Source organism: Lepidochelys olivacea, assembly GCF_965140295.1.
Source record: "Lepidochelys olivacea isolate rLepOli2 genome assembly, chromosome: 2".
Classification (NCBI taxonomy): domain Eukaryota; kingdom Metazoa; phylum Chordata; order Testudines; family Cheloniidae; genus Lepidochelys; species Lepidochelys olivacea.
This window is the reverse complement of record NC_140412.1, coordinates 90,570,397-90,587,903: the sequence shown is the minus strand read 5'-3', so window position 1 is coordinate 90,587,903 and position 17,507 is coordinate 90,570,397. Positions and strand designations below refer to the sequence as shown.

The window sequence follows — 17,507 nt, the reverse complement described above, 5'->3', positions numbered from 1 at the left end:
AAGAATGACAGGAGACATTAGATATGGGTTTAATCAGGCTGAACTTTATTATTAAATAGATGTCTGGGACTACCCCGGCGGATAAAAAATTTACAGGGACCTTTCCGACCACCCCCCTCACAGGAGGAGTTAAGGTGAACTATGATCATGGGGGTGCTCCTGCTCCTGCTGTACCAATCATAGGAGTCCCCAACTGGCCCCCGACTTGCTTAATTACCAAGCACCTCTCCTTAATTCCTTTTCCATGCCATTTTTCCGTTCTTTTGTGCTTTCATTTGTGGAGTACCTGCACTGAACATCCGCTATACAGTTAAATAAAGAGTTGTGACATATGGCCTACCGCCCGTCATGCTGTGCATGAATAGAGCCTACCTGAACCTGCTGCAAGGAAGGCGAAAAAAACCTCACTGCACCTGGCCAATATGGTGGTAAGGGAAAAATTTCTTCCCAGCCCTCCTTCACAGGGAGACTAGCGTAATGCCCACAGCAGATATAGCTAAACACTCGGCATATTTGTGACCTAATTAGGGAGGGAGGGTGGTGATTGTAGGCAGTGGAGTTTGGCACAGAAGAGATGAGAAGAAAATTTTGCCCTGTTATAACTAGTTGTTTCCTATGCCCTGCCAGAAAATATTTCAAGCCAGCATTATAATGAGCTCATTGCCCTTTATTTCCAGTTAACTTATTAGCTAAATATCTTATCAATTTTGGTAAAATGGCTGGGAGCTGATAAAGTCCAATTAGTTGTCTTTTGTGGAATGTGGCCTAAGTTTACAAAGGAATAGAGCAGGGATGGCCAAACTGCGGCTCGCGAGCCACATGCGGCTCTTTTACCATTAAAGTGCTGCTTGTAGAGCCCTCCACACACACACACATCGTCCACCTACCAGACTTGGGGAGCGGGGAACTCGGGATCTCTGCCTTGAAGCGGGGTAGTGGGGTAGGGGCTTCTGCTCAGTGGGGAGCAGGGTCTCAGGGCTTCAACAGGAGTGGGGATGAAGGCCTGAGCCCCAGTAGGTATGCCCCAGCTCTCAAACTTCCGATGCAGTTCAGAGGGTCAGTAAGTTTGGCCACCCCTGAAATAGAGAGTAAAACCCTAGCTCCATTAAAGTCAAATGCAAAGCTCTGATTGACTTCTGCAGAGTCAGGATTTCACCTTGAATGTTTTTAGATGTCAAAGCAAGGATCAAATCCTAGCACCTACTGAACTCTTTTGACTTTAGTAGGAACCGTGTGATGCTCAGAAGCTCTCACCAAAGCTTTTCTTCAGCCCAGAGTCTCCCACAATTCTGTTCCCTTCCACTCTGCAGTTCTGTAGGCAGCTCAGTATTGTAACGCAGACTGTGCTGGCCGCACCACCTTCTCCAGTTTGCCACCAGGCAATTTATTCCAAAGCTGTGTGAAAACTCTTAGGATGTGATTAGTAACAATAACTTCAATGCCAACCAGTGGCCTATGTACAGTGGTTAACTGGGTCACAAACTGTAGATATAAAAATTTGGCTAATAAGTCATCCAGGGAAGGTAGAATTGTTGGAAATGCAGCTAGCAGAATGGGAAATTTCTTACCCATCCTATCATTCAGAATAAAAACATCTATGCTAAATATATACCCATTTGTAATGGATAGCTGATTAACTTTATTTACAAATACTTTGACTTGGGATTTTAATGCACATTTCAATTTAAAATACTTATTCTTTGAATTTTTTTTAAAGAAGCTAGGGCTTTTCAAAGTCTCTAGAGATGCCAATTTGAAAAGTGACCTGGAAGGATATGCCTGGATAAATGTTTGTGCTGGTTAGTGACTGAGTCAACACAAACTTTGCCAGTTGTACATCACAGTATAGATCATATCCTCCTTAACAGCTTATTGGTGATGCTGGTTCCTACACATTCGGAAGCACATTCACTGTGCTATCAGTATAATCTTGTGCCACTTTCCAAACCTTGGAGGATTCTCATCAGCTGCTCAGAACATGTAGATTTTCCTTCTGATCACTGAGCTGTAATCAAAATCATTGCAAAGACTAACTCTAATCTTGCCCCTAATTAAATCAGTAATTGTTTTGCCATTGACTTCAACAGGTGCCAGATCAAGTCCTCCAGGTGGGGAGCAGTTGAGGGAAACTGGAATACATTTTTTCAATGAAAATGTACCAGTGGGGGCACTCCTTATGATATAAGAGTCATCTTCTGCTTGTGGCACAGGCGCCAGAGTTACTTCGTTTCCGTTCCCTGTATCTGCCCACTGTTATTTACAAGACAACATGTCTACACACACACATATATATATTTAGAGGGGAACTTGTAATTTTACAAGGTAATAACTAGATTGGGGATTAACTAAACACCAAAGTGAAAAAGGGCAATGGGCCACATTTTCAAAAGTACTTGATTTCAATGGTTGTTAGATGCCTAATCTGCTTTATGTGCTTTTGAAAATCCCACAAGGTGCGTATTGCCTCTTTAGATGCCTAAATACCTTTGGAAATCTGTCCCTTGGTGCTTTCAGAAAAGAAACCCAGCTCCCAACATAGATGATGAGATGGAGTTTGGGTTTTAAAATGACACTAAATATCATAAAAAATTATACAATCTGCTGTTAGCTCCCTATAATTCAATACCAAAAACCTCATTTAAAGAGTTAGAACTAGAGTGCCCTATAGATCCATGTAGAGTGTGGACCTTCCAGGTGCTCAATCCTACACCCACTGAAGTCAATGGGAAAAGTCGCACTGACTTCAGTGGTGCAGGATCAGATCCTAAGTGTGGATCTCCCCCCATTGTTTAGTGCTTTCTTTTCTCACTTATGGATCTTAGAGACCCAGAGAGGTGACTGCATGGATTAAAACTCCAAACAGTTCCCTCAACTCAGTTCGTGCACATCTGTGTACTTCATTCACAATTACAGCAAAATACATTGTGTTTACCTACCATATGTCATTAATGTATTTGCTTCCTTCCCATTGCTAATGTTTCTATTTACATTAGTGTTGTCTTTTTCATTACTCATCCACTTCTCATTTTATCCAATAGCATCTGAATGTATAATATATGCCTCTGTTGTCTCACTTGTGGTGACAAGTGAAAGGAGATAAGGGTTTAACTGAAAATGTCCTTTCTTTGATATTGTGTGTGCTTTACAAATTTTGAAATAATGGGGAAAATATTTTTAAATGACTCAAAATAAATAAAATCTTCTTAAAATGATTAATTATCAATGTCAATATTATACAATATAATATTAGATACAAAATCCAAAGCAATGGTAATTATACATGGCATTCATCAAGTAAGTACTGATTTGGCTCTGATTTTTCTATTAGTAGAACATAAGGGTTTTTTTTAATTCTGAAAGCTCTTTTAGGAAATTGGCCTGCACCCATATAAAAGAATTCCACCAAATCTATTTTTAATAAAATAGATATTGTAAAGAGGAGATCAGCTTCCAAAATGTTTTAATTGAATTTTGGGAATTTCTATTCAAAGCAAACAAAAGTAAAAACTCTCACTTGTACAAAGTTATCTCTAGGCAGTATGGGAACTCTGAGACTATATTGATTCCAATCCCTATATGCATAGTGGTTATATTTTATGATTAGTAGTTATGGCTTCTATATTTTTATAGTCACAATCTGGCTGTACATAAGAATTTGGTTTTATGGTGACTCTAATCAGGTCCTTATCTTCTCTCTGAACCTTTTGTCTTTGTGTCTGTGTTTTGCTGCATGGCGAGCACATTCATTTACTGAACTGTGTATAAAGTAATGTCATTGGTATTTAACATTGTGTTTATAACTGTTTGCGCTGCTAGCTGCTACACTGAAGCAACCATGCTGTTCTCAAGGCAGTCAACCCTTGATGATTTAGATGGACCAGACACTGTTCCTAAAACAAGTGAGCGCGCTCGACCTAGGCTTCGTAAAATGTACAGCATGGATATGTCCTCCTCATCAGCTGACAGTGGCAGTATAGTGTCAAGGTGCTTAACTCATGCATGCTTTGTTCACTCATTTACCCTGGCCATTCTACATGTGACATTGTATACATGTGAAGATGTGTGTGTTTAAAACAATTTGCATGCTTATTGGAAGCTTCATTCCCTTGTATATTGTGACAAGACTGTGAGGTACAAGACAGTATCATAAACCAGTTACGTATTTGTTATTTTGCTTTTAAAAAAAAAAGTCCCCTATTCTTTTATTCATTATAAACTGATCTGTAATTTTGACCTTTGAATGTTGACTCCTGCATCCATATATAGGAACCTGAATAAAAAAAGGGGCTGATTTTCAAAGGTGCTGAACCCCCAGCAGCTGCCATTGACTTCAGTGGAATTTATGGGAGCTCAGCTCTTCAAATAATCCAGTACCTAAATATGGATTTAGGAATCTAGTTTTAGGCATCCAGCTCTGCAAATTTTGGCCATGCTCCTTTCATTTTTAGTTACTCTCTTCATAGGAAAGAATTGTTAAATATGTTTTGAATTCTCTTCCACTGATTTACAGACTCTGAAGTTTTGGAATTAAGACGGGAAATTATTAAGAAAAGATAGCGAGCAATATAAACAAACAGTGAAAGAAAAAACATATTAGAGAACTGTTCCAGAGCTGTTCACTCAGTTTTGCAACTCAAGACTAAAATTGCCTAAATTTTATATGGCTTCAAGATATAAAAGCAATGTTTCAAATTTCATTTCAAAAATAAAATTGTATGGCGTATTAGGTCATTCTACTTCCATATTGCACACTGTTTTAGCAACTTCTGGGTGTTGATTTATTTTGAAAGTCAGCATTTTACATTCTCACTCATTAATCATCTTTAAAGGAGCTATTTACTATTAAGAATCACCAAAATGTACATTCAAGCAACAGCTACCATCAGGTTACTTCTGAAAACTCTCACTAGAAGTTAAAAGGTGACCTAACATAGCTACAGTTTGAAAATGATTTCAAAGGAAAAGGGTATAGAAATCTATTTTGAATTTTGGCAGGAGGTAGTATTGTCAACTGGCTTTTACAATAGCAAGTTTATTATATATATATTGGGTAAAATCCTAGTGAAGTCAAAGGGAGCTCTGCCATTACCAGTCAGTATTTCAACCTTTGTCTCTTTGGAGAGCTGTAAAAGGATGTGATGCATGTAAAATCCATGTTGTTCCTTTTTATTATCTGACTGTTGGAGCTGGGATGGGGGCAAACAGGAGAGGAACATATGGGAGCGAAGAAAGAGAAGAACCTAGGAATAGGGGAAGAGTGGGGCATAGCTAAAAGAAGGCAAGAAGCAAAGCAAGGACAGGAAAGTAGCTGAAGGGGGATAGCCAGATTCTCAGTTAAGTCAATGAGCTGCACCAATTTACACCAGCTGAGAAGCTGATGCAGAGAGGAGCAAACACAGAATGGTGGCAGGAGAGATGAAAAACACATAAAGCGGAGTAGAGCTTTGTCAAGCAAGGTGGAGAAGCAGAGAGGTAGGTGAGCAGATAAAAGTGAGTAAGAACAATGTGAAAAGAGAGGAAGTACACACAGAAGAGGAAAGAGGCAGGTAAGCCAAAGAAGTGAAGAAGAAAAATGTAGAGTGAACTGAAGGTAAGATACCATAATACCCTGCTACTCAAACAGTTGTTTACTCTGGATGGCATTACTCCATGTTTGCAGTTAGCCTACCCTTTTATATAGATATAGCATGAAACGTGAGGGGATGGATTCTGTGTGTCCAATTGAATTTTGCCTGCAAGCTGCAGTTTTGAAATGATAAAGCTATGATTGTTAGAAATGTTACATTTACAATTAAGTATATGCATTCCTATATTATACTGTAGCATCATCCAGCTCACTTGAAACAAATGTAGAAATATGCTCTAATTGTGTTTAGAATTTGTTTGTTCTAAGAAAATTGTGTGCAACTTCCCTCTTTGTCAGCATTAATCTGTCCTGTCTTGGTTTGGAACTGTATTGAATCACTGCAAGCTCAACATGCAATCACTCCGCGTGCAAATGGATCAGTGTTTTTTATGTGTAAGGAAGAGGTGACAGCAGTACATCTTCTGCCAACTGCAGTGAATTTTCAAAGTTTGGGAGCAGAGTGAGGGCTTGCCAATATTTCCAGGTCAAAACAGAGTTAGCAAAGTTTTCCGAGTAATTGTGTTAAGAGAGAAATCCTTTTTCTTCCTCCTGACAGTGAACCTACCCAGGTCACCATGCTGTATTCTCGTCAGGGCACAACAGAAACCATTGAAGAAGTAGAAGGGGAGCATGAAGAAGAAGGGGCAGGTTCTACATCAAGACGAGAAGATGAGGTGGACGATTATGGCTTGGATTCAGAAGGAGCTGCGTACACTCCTGATACTGACGTGCCATCATACTCTGCTGCGGATGGCAATGCCGAAATTCCACCTTCATACAGCAAAGCTGTCAGCTTTGATCATCTTTCCTTCAGTTCCCAAGATGACTCTGCTGGCAAGAACCTCATGATGGTGAGCCCAGATGACAGTCAAATTGACAAGCTAAATGATACTATCCTCCCTCCATTGACACACGATCTGACTGCCAGTGAGCTGCTTCTAAACAAGTAAGAAACTTTAGAGAAGAAAAAACGTAGTCTTTGAAGTTTTCCTAAATATTTTAATTCCTGTTTCAGGAGGTGTTTTCTGTCTAACTACTGCTGTTATTAGTGAGGATTTTTCTCTCAAAAATTGGTTTTAATTGTGGGGTGGGGCTGTTTCTCTCTAATTGTTTTAATTTTATTTGGGAAAGGTCCTTCCTTCTAAAATTACATGGAAAAAAATCTCTGCTTCTCCCCCAACACACACTTAGTTAATAGCCCCCATTGCCATTGGATTTCTGCAGTTCAAATTCAATGGCAATGCTGCACTCCTTCATGGGCTGCAGCATACTCCCCTCCCCACCATGCAGCCAACAAGTTATCCTGACCAGTGCTTGGGAGTTGGAGCCAATAGCTCTTCTTTCTCATCTTCCTTTGTGACATCGTTCTTCCCAAGGACAGTAAGGAGGGAGCTTTCCCTGTTCTCCCTTGCCTGCAGACACTGAAATTCTGCCTAGCCCTTATGCAGGCCACATAATATGTGAAAAGTCTCCTTATTCCTTCCTTTACCACAGTGCACTTGCATAAGGGCCAGGCAGAATCTCAAATCCCAGAAATGGTCCCATCAGCTCAGTTAGAACTAGACCAAAAGGCACCACACTCCCTGAGCAAAGCAAGTGCTTTTTCGTCTATGCTTCCATGTTCCTTTGTTTTTCAGGTATTCAACCAAATCTTTCCAAAGGCTGGAACATTCAAAGTGTTGACAAGACAAAAAAGCTCTTCTTTTATGCTATGACTGTGCAGTGCCTAGTACACCGAGGTTCTGGCCCATGACTAGAGCTCCTAGGCACCACTGTAGTACAAATAATAATAAATAAATGACACTCATGAAAAGCAGAGAGGTTTAAATCTATGTGCGTTCATGTAATAATTTTACACTTGTCACAATTTTATTATGTTTTTAACATCAGCTTGTTTTTTTTTATTAACAGTCGGGTTTACCCTAACAGTCAAAGAAGACAAGGCACATCTGGTGGCTAAAATAAAAATGGCATTCATTCTGATCTCACTTACACTAATTTCACACCAGTGTAACTGTACTGACTTTTAATGGAGTTATTCCTGATTCCTGGTATAAGTAGATCAGAACTGGATCCAATGTCTCACTACCAGAACATGATTTGCAGATGAGGTGCAATGATTAGGTGTTTATCGGCAAGCTGATTGTTTTCATGTATTAAATACCAAACTAGCACTTCCAAATGGTTTACTGTGAATTGTCACTGGAGTTTAATGTTACATGAATTTATTTAGCATCAGGCTATGATACATATATTTGTTTAGAATACCAAATTCTCTTCATGTTTACAGATTTTCCAACAGAATCTGGAACCATTATAAAGGAGAAAACAGTAATAATAAAAATCAGCTCTCGTGAATTTCATATTGATGTCATTCATAGAACTCTTCTTCTCACAGGATGTTTCGTGATGAAGAGCTGGAGGAATCAGAGAAATTTTACAGTGGTCAGCCTCGACTATTGCTTCTCGTTTATGCCCTGTATAATACACTGGTGGCCCGGTCAGAAATGGTGTGTTATTTTGTGATTATCCTTAATCACATGATATCTGCCTCCATGATTACCCTTGTGCTTCCCATCCTTATATTTCTTTGGGCCATGCTGTCTGTCCCCAGGCCGAGCAAACGCTTCTGGATGACAGCCATTGTCTACACTGAGGTATGCCATTACTCCTACATCCTTATTTGTCAAACACATTGGGAACAGATAACATGCTCTTTTGCGAATAAAAGTGAATAATAAGCCGCTCAGGGCAGGAATTGTCTCTTTTCTGTGCTTGTACATCTCTCCTTTGGGCATTATAATACAAATATATACTAAAAATAACATCCTTGGGCATTGGTGTGAGAGGTGATTGTTTGATTTTTCTGTTCTGCACTTGGCTGACCTCCTTCTAGTTTTAAAAAGGCAACATCTACTAATAGCTACCATCTAGTGGTATCCAAGATACTGCAGTTACTGTCTCTTGTATTTATAGGAAAATAACTGCGGTATCTCAAATGCCACTGGGTAGCACTTGTTGGTAAACACGGATTTTTTCATGGCGACCCCTCTAATTGGAATGTATGAAAACATAATTAGTTTCACAGAACAATAAATGCACTAATTAATCTAATTTTAAAAAAAACCATGAAATAGTCACATGGTATTTCATGTTCCTGACATGAGGTTACTTGTCTGTCAGTTGAATGGTGTTTGGATAATTGTTCTTGATACATTATGTTTCCGTACAGGTGACCATTGTTATCAAGTACTTCTTCCAGTTTGGCTTCTTTCCCTGGAATAAACATGTGGATTACACCAAAGATAAACCTTACCATCCGCCCAATATTATTGGTATTGAAAAGAAAGAGGGTTATGTACACTATGACCTTGTTCAGCTCCTTGCTTTGTTCTTCCATCGATCCATTTTAAAGGTAAACTGAGATAAAAGGCATGTCTTTATTTTATTTATTTTTTATCGTCATTCCTATGACGACTCAGCACAATGAATTTGTCTTCGCAGTACCCCTCTGAGGTAAAATATTACTATGCCCATTGTACAGATGGGGAAACTAAAGAACAGAGAGATTGTGTGGGTTGCCTAGTATCATACAAGTTGGCTGTGGCAGAACAAGGAATAGAGTGGAAACCTTCTGGTCCCACTGTGCAGGGCCATTCTCCCTCTCTGTCCCATGTTCATCAGCACTTTTACAGGTTTATTTACAGGTGTTGAGTTAACATTATTTTAACTTTTTTAATTAAGTTACTTTATTTTAAAATGAAAAGGAGCACTTGTGGCACCTTAGAGACTAACCAATTTATTTGAGCATAAGCTTTCGTGAGCTACAGCTCATTTCATCGCATGCACATCATCGCATGAAAACTCCTTTTCTTTTTGCGGATACAGACTAACACAGCTGCTACTCTGAAACCTGTCTTTATTTTAAAATGTTTTTGCCATTTAAATTGTGAAGACTCCATTTTCTAAGGAAATGTTTGGCCTTGACACTCATTAAAAGCCTGAAGACATCTCAACAAAAAAATACTGATCTCATTGCTGACTTTGCAGATAGTATGTCCCCAAAGGTAGGCAAAGTGGCCATTTCTTATGTTTGGTGTGTCCATAGCAATGAGTGAAACATTTATTCGTCCTTAAGAATTTTTCAAATTATCAATATAGTCAAATCTTAATTGTCTAACACCAAGCAACTAAAACTCTTATATGTGAACAATAGATATGACACCTGAGATTTGCCTTCAGCACACGTCTTTTGGGGCTGCTTAGGCAGTATTGTTTTCTTTCATACTGAAATACTTTAATGACATTTGTGTGGATGGACAATTGATCTTTTTCTTTTTTTTCTTTCTGGAAATGGGATGAAAATGGAGGGGAGAATTGAGGTGTACAGTTGAAATGAACCAAGGAAAATATCATGGAAGCGGTATATTTTGATGAAATCCCTGATTTTATGGCTGTGGCTCATTCATAATTTATCCCCAAAAACCTAAGGAAAGTACTGCCCTACACATAATATTGTTGCAAAATTTAAAACTGGCACCTACTACCACACAAATATAATAATATCTCTAACTAGATTTATTCTAAAATGGACATTAAGTAGGCACTTCCTTTGCCTCGTTTGTGTCCCAGAACACATACTGATTGCTATGTAACTTTCAGATATTTATTATATCCCTTTAGTCAAACAAACTTTGATGACTTCAAATTAAAAAGGGGATCTGAGCCTTATAAATATCAGAATAGAAAGACAGAAGATGCTCGTAATTATATAGTCTGTTTTGCAGCACAATAAATATCACCCTAACTGAAGTACAAGAGTGACATGCTTTTCCTCCTTTCTCCACCAGTGCCATGGGTTATGGGATGAAGATGATGAAGGTGAAAGCTGTAGTAGTAAAGAGGAATATGGCGATGAGCTCTCACTGACAGCAGGCAGGAGAGATTCTGCTGACTCTTTAAAGTCAGTGAACCTTGCGGCTTCTGTGGAATCCATACATGTCCACTTCCCAGAACAGCAGACTGCCGTCAGGAGGAAAAGTTCCAGCAGTGGGTCACAACTTTCACACAGATCCAGTTTGTCCTCACACAGGTCAAAGAGAGGTATGTGTCACAGCGCTACTGGGCCTTGAAAACCAGTAGCTCACTTCTGATTAGATGATTCTGTTGAGACCTTTGATGTATTTCTGTGGAGAGCTCAGAAAACATTTAACACAACGGCTGCTTTTTGAGACCGGGAAATATGCGAATCAAAATCCCGGATACTTATAGAGATGGGCCCAACCAACACCCAGAAGTGAACTCCCTCAACTTTGACGAAGTTCAGATCCAGATCCAAGCACTACAGACAGTGCTTTCTCTATAATTTGCTGGCACAGAACATTCCAAATCTTTGGGAGGGTCCAGATCCAAACTTTATGGCTCAGCACCATCTCTAGTTAGCAGGAATTCATAGTGAACTTCTTTTTGTTACCATCTGAGGTCATATGGTAATGAAGTGAGGAAAGTATTGATTTTGTGATATTGTGACAGATCACCTTCCCTATCTCCTGAAGAGGAAGACTTCACTATAGTTTGGAGAGAGATATAGATAGATAGATAGATATTAGATTATAGATATCCAAATCAATATCGCAAATCTATCAATCTCTCTCTATATACACACACCATCCTGGCAACTGAAGCAGGCCAGTTACATCAGTTTTGGTACCAACTCTTTTTTATAGCCATATGAAGTCAAGGTTTGATTCAGCCAGTTGTCAAGTCTGTGTCAAACAGTCAAGACTTTACTATATATGTCTATATTAAAAAAAGGTGTCTGGTTTCATAGAATCATAGAATCATAGAATATCAGGGTTGGAAGGGACCCCAGAAGGTCATCTAGTCCAACCCCCTGCTCAAAGCAGGACCATTTAAAAACTTCTTAAATGTGCAACTTATTTACACGGGTTATACTCTGTGATTTTATTCCTTCTGTATTTTTATCTAAACTTTTATTTTAATTGGATGCCTTTTTTCTTCTTACCATCCTCACTTCCAGGGAGCACCAGTACACGAAACAGCAGTCAGAAAGGAAGCAGTGTATTAAGCATCAAGCAAAAATCTAGAAAAGAGCTTCTTATGGAAAAGTTTCGAGAACAAATGATCAAAGCAAAGGCATTTACGATTAAAAAGTGAGCAATTTTTCTCTAGGGGATTGGAGAGGTGGATAGGGGAAATTACAGTGAAATAACTTTTTAAGTAACTAAAAATATGCTACTCTTAGTAAAAATAAGTTATAAAAGTATAAATTTATCAGGGGACTGGATGATTCAGTAGATTGGTGATAGGATACAGAATCTTTCACTCTTGGTCACCAGTTCACATATAAACAAAACAACAGTGGCTGTCAAAGTCCATTTGAAGGCTAATTGTTGTCCTTTGTGAATGAGTTGGTGGACTAAGTGAATTTCCTAGTGGGCAGGTGTTTGCAGAACATTACAAAAATGGCCAACACAACAGGTAATAATTGGCTTCTGTAAAACACCGTGAACCCCAAAAGTGAAGTGTATAATTAAGCAAATTAATAATATCAGTCCCTTCCTTTTGTAAGTTTAGGAACTTGAGTTCAAGGTACTTGTCTTAAATCAGATTGTGGTGTATGTTGTTTCAGGACTCTTCAAATATATGTGCCCATCAGACAGTTTTTCTACAATCTCATTCACCCGGAATACAGTGCTGTGACTGATGTTTATGTGCTGATGTTCCTCGCAGATACTGTGGACTTCATCATCATTGTGTTTGGGTTTTGGGCTTTTGGGGTATGTTATGAGAGGCTTGTTCTGTAAATCCTCTTTCAGACTCTTCGTCACAATTGTGAAATACCATGTAGAATTTGTTATCCCAAAGTTATTGTGATGTTTTCCTTCCCAGAAACATTCTGCGGCAGCAGATATCACCTCTTCATTATCAGAGGACCAGGTACCAGAGGCATTCTTGGTGATGGTGCTCATTCAGTTTGGGACCATGGTGGTAGACCGAGCACTGTACCTCAGAAAGACTGTCATGGGAAAAGTCATCTTCCAGGTCATTCTTGTTTTTGGGATACACTTTTGGATGTTCTTTATCTTGCCTGGAGTAACTGAAAGGTAAATCCATTAAAAATAAAGCATAAGACTTGAATAACATCATTTTTCAAGTTTATTCCTGATTTAATTTGAGTGAATTACAGCTAAAGACTGAATCACAAACAGGTTTCTTCTTGATCTCATTACCAATGGATTGTTTAAGTATCTTTTCAGAATAATTAGTGCTGCAAATATGGAACTGCTTGAATGGGGAAAGACTGAACTATATAAAACCATACTGAATTAGAACTGCCTTTAGGGCGATAATTTTGTAGTTAATGTATCATGAAGATCTGGACACAGAGTAAGTACTACATTCAAAGTTGAATTTAAGGTAGTCAGAACTGACATAATGCAAACTCTTGGGCCATCCCTGCTTTAATGAATGCTTCCTAACAACCTCCTGTTTCCTGTAATAGCTCTATTTTCCACCCCCCTCAACATTAAATACACCGCCTTTTTATAGCTATCATACAGCTATTGAGTATTAGGTCATAATTTGTCCCAGCAACTAATGAAAAAGTGCAAACTTAAAATTCCAAGAGAGTTGCATTGTACCTTGCAAATAGTGATAGAATAGTTTACTGAGGGGGAAAAATGGTTTATTGCATGTGAAGAATACAAACTAATTAGAAAAGACAAAAAGACCCTTCTTTGCACTTAAAAATTGTCCTTGAATGTATTTATTATATTTTTCCAAGTGCAATAGTAATTACAGCTATGCTTGAATAAAACTGGTATTCTCCCAATGACCTCCTACCTCAAAAGTTACTGAGCATTGAAAAGGGAGAGAAAAATGAAGTTTGAGATTGTCAGTTTAATTTATTGTTCAAAAGAAAAGGCAACAAAATCCCTCTTGATCTTTACCCTGCCTTTAAGAAATATGTATCTCCTAATCTTAATCTTGAATTTGCATTTGAAACCTGTCAGGGTCAATTTAAATCAAACTGATTTCTATAAACCCGTGAAAGTTCCTTATCTAGAATAGTTTTCCAAAACAACTCATTGAAAACATTGGCTCATATCTTGCTCCCCAAACACTGTCCTTGGTGAGGAGTTCACAGCATGCTGCTGAGCTGTAATCATGCTAGGGACCACTCCATTTCTGAGATGCCCACATAAACAGCTCCTTCCCAGTTTACGTGGTCTAAATCAGCATCCCTGGTCACTGAGAAACAGAGATGCATCCCAACCATCAGTGACTTTCTCACACATTCCAGGGACCCTGGTCCCCCATCTCTGACCCTTATCGTCACTAGAGGCACAGTAATACTTGCAGGCTCTTTGGGGAGAGAGGCAAGACCAGAAATACACAGTGTTGCTTGTGGAAGGGTGAGTAGTACATTTGCATGTGTATCCCATCCATCCTGCTGCAGCTCCACGTCAAGCTGCTCAAGGAGTGGATGTGGGGCCTCTCCATGAGCACAGTGAGTCTGCCACTGGGAGATTCAATGCAATGAACTGCAGGTGAAACAGCTGTACAGTGCTACTGTGTTGCTTACAGCCCTGCAAACATGAGTCAGGATTTAGCCCAATTCTATAGATGTTTGGTATTAAATATCTACACTTTCAGTTGTAATTTTTCTCTCGAGCTGGGTGGCAGCCACAGGGGGACCTGAACCAAGGATTGATTGCAGGTTTTCATAAATGAGGAGCTGAGAGATGTGCAGAGCATATTGGATTAAATCTGTAGAACATAGATATAAAACTATCAATTTTTTCTCTCTCCTTTTAATTGCAGGAAATTTAGCCAAAACACAGTTGCCCAGCTCTGGTATTTTGTGAAATGTGTTTATTTTGGGTTATCAGCATATCAGATACGTTGTGGTTACCCAACCCGTGTTCTTGGCAACTTCCTCACCAAAAGTTACAACTATGTAAACCTCTTCTTATTTCAAGGGTAAGTGTATCCCACTCTCTCTCAGCCACCCTTGTATATATGTAGTATGAAGGTTTAATTGTCACTCAGAAGGCCTCATTATTCATGACTTAGTTCTGCAGGTCATTGTAAATGAGTGCTAATAAAACCTTTATTGCATATCATATCATCATACCACCACAATATATGCTGCACATAATTAAAGACAAAAGCTATTTTAGAAATGTTATCTGCTCTTTAAATCTATGAGCCTTCCTTGTCATGAGCCCAATTATACAGACCTCTACGGGAGAGAAAAAATGTAATTAATCCATTTTTAGAATTCTAACAATTACCTTACATAGTTTACATAAAAATCACTGTAGTGTCCTGTGTCCCTGGATCTTCCAGGTCCAGAAACAAGTGCTGTGTGTCCTATTGGAAAGTTTGGACTCTCCACTTTTCCAAGTTTAAAATGCTCTTTCTAACTCTGCAAAGTAACAAGATATCTGACTTTAAACCTGTCACTGGAGTCGCACCCAACACCAAGAGTCTTGAGTGGGAAATAACACATGGGAGGGTTAAGGAAATATTTGTTGTAGTAGAAAGGATCTTTTTTTAAAAAAAAAGTAGTGTCTCTCAAGTTGCTCAGAGATATGGAATATTAGTAGTTACCCTTGGAGAGATGGCTCAGTGGGCAGAATGCAGGTAAGAAAATAAAAGTACATGATAACTCTAAACGCAGTGCATAAATATTGCCATCACATATATACTATGAAATAGCTATAACGTGAACCACACATGATTTCCCTGTCAAATAAGTGATAATTTTTTTAAATGTCAAAAGTGTGGTGAGATGAATCATAACGTTTTAAGACAACATACACAGCCTATTAAAGAGGGACTTTCATGTTGGAGAAATTCAAATTTAAACTTGCCTAAATCATTCACATTTTAGTTGTCTCTCATATTTTGTTTACCATTATTGCTAATTATTACTGACTGTGAGTCTGAAAAGTTTTGGGGTTTTGTGCTTGCCAGCTAAACAGTTCATACCATAATCAAATTTATCACAATCCCTTTGTTCTAATAATCCAGGCTTTATTCCAAGATTTTTAGTATGTACTGGTTACAGTCCAGCTAGAAAAATCACAGAAATAGCTTTCCTCACACTATAACAGTGTTTCTGGTTTGACTGGCACTAGGAAGAAGAAAGTGGAAAGGTGGATAAATATTAAATAAGTCAGTTTAATTAAAATATTTGCAAAAGGTAACCAAACAATTTCTGAACCTCAGAAGGTATTCAAGTTGCGCAAAAACCACTTTGCATACTCACAGCCCAGTTTCTCCTGTTGATCCTACAGTAAAGTCATTAGGCCAGACTTCTCTACACCGTTTTAGCCCTTGCACAAATCTGGTAGTGCAAAAGCACCACAAAGCAAATGACCAGCAGAAAATTCCCTTCCAAGTGAAATGCAATCGGTTCTTATATCCGTCTCTGCCTTCCCCTCCCAGTTTAGGAGCTAGGGAAGAAGGGGCTTTGGCCCAAGAGAGAATCTATCCCATAAAGTTGCATCTGTGACACTGTCATCACTCCCATGATTATTGATTACAAGTGACATAAGTGCATGTTTGACTTTTCTACAGGGTTATTAAAATATGGTGAACATCAGTAATACCCAAGCAACCCCAGAAAATGACTAAGTGCAATTGTTTTCACTTTCAATTCATGTTTTCTATTTTCAATTCTGAACCCCTCCATTAAGCTTTTTGATATTTAACATTTGTGTAATTTTCCCACACATGGTGTAATGATAAGACTCACTAAAAATTATCTGTGTTCCTTAATTAGATACAATGCTATACCTCACTACCGCACAGTAAGATAGTTCATCTACTATACTGTCTCTCCTTTTAGATTCCGTCTGGTTCCATTTTTGACTGAGTTGAGAGCAGTAATGGACTGGGTTTGGACTGATACCACTCTGAGCCTTTCCAGCTGGATCTGCGTTGAGGATATTTATGCTCATATATTTATCTTGAAATGTTGGCGAGAGTCTGAAAAGGTAAGAAAGCTATGCAAGTGATTTAAACCTTTTTTTACACCCAAAGTTAATTGTGGCAATAATGAAGAAAAGCTGCCAATTCATGAGTTCCTAAATTTAAAAAAATATATCAGAAGGCCAGAGTTTTATCAGAGAGGCCTAAGGTTCATGTGCAAAAATGTTCATCCAATTATGTGCCTGTGTCTGTGTGCAATTGCTGCAGATGAAAATTTGAATGGCTTTCCGGCATCTAACTTCTCGTTTGTGCCTAACTAATTTTTCTTTCATTCATACAAGTTCTATGTAAAATCATGGTAATTTGTGTCTGCCAACATAGATACTCAGTTGTAGACCTAGATTTCAGGGGTGGATTTAAGAATAAGACAAGGTAAGCAAATGAACTCAGGTTGTCCAGAGTTGGTGGAGGAATAGCCAAACAACTGGGGCCCTCTCTACACTACAAATTATGTTGGAATACAGCCACCACAGTTAGTGTATCATTCAAACACATGCATACTTGGCTGCTTGCATTAGCACTGTGCATACTCACCGGGGATATTTGTGTCAGTTCAAACAGTGGTGCACCACAGGTAAGTATCTCAGTGTGCTATGTGCCACTATCTGGTGCAATGCCTTCTGGGAAGTTTTCACAATGTATTGTGGGATAGAAATAATTTGCCCAGGGATCTCTAGGAGCTAGAGGTCAAGTTCCCAGCATGCAACTTTCTTTGTCCCTTAGTGCCATTCATATCCCATAATTTTTGCTTCCTCTTTTAAAATCCTACAAACCTGCATGGCACTGTTTGGTGTCTGCCATCTCTGACAGAAGCATGGAGCCCAAATAGCTCTGTGCTATTCTCATGAATGTTGCA

At 38.8% G+C, this 17,507-nt stretch overlaps 1 protein-coding gene across 1 annotated transcript in view; it reads left to right on the top strand.

Moving 5' to 3' along the window:
• The window catches only part of PIEZO2 (piezo type mechanosensitive ion channel component 2), a 454,253-nt gene that overhangs the window by 409,412 nt on the left and 27,334 nt on the right, over positions 1–17,507 (top strand). The window contains exons 38-47 of the mRNA XM_084618523.1: positions 3,817–3,984; positions 6,183–6,572; positions 8,025–8,283; positions 8,859–9,041; positions 10,477–10,729; positions 11,667–11,799; positions 12,279–12,426; positions 12,539–12,753; positions 14,474–14,632; positions 16,509–16,656. Coding sequence (XP_084474649.1) covers positions 3,817–3,984; positions 6,183–6,572; positions 8,025–8,283; positions 8,859–9,041; positions 10,477–10,729; positions 11,667–11,799; positions 12,279–12,426; positions 12,539–12,753; positions 14,474–14,632; positions 16,509–16,656 — 2,056 coding nt within the window. The remainder of the gene's footprint in view (positions 1–3,816; positions 3,985–6,182; positions 6,573–8,024; positions 8,284–8,858; positions 9,042–10,476; positions 10,730–11,666; positions 11,800–12,278; positions 12,427–12,538; positions 12,754–14,473; positions 14,633–16,508; positions 16,657–17,507) is intronic.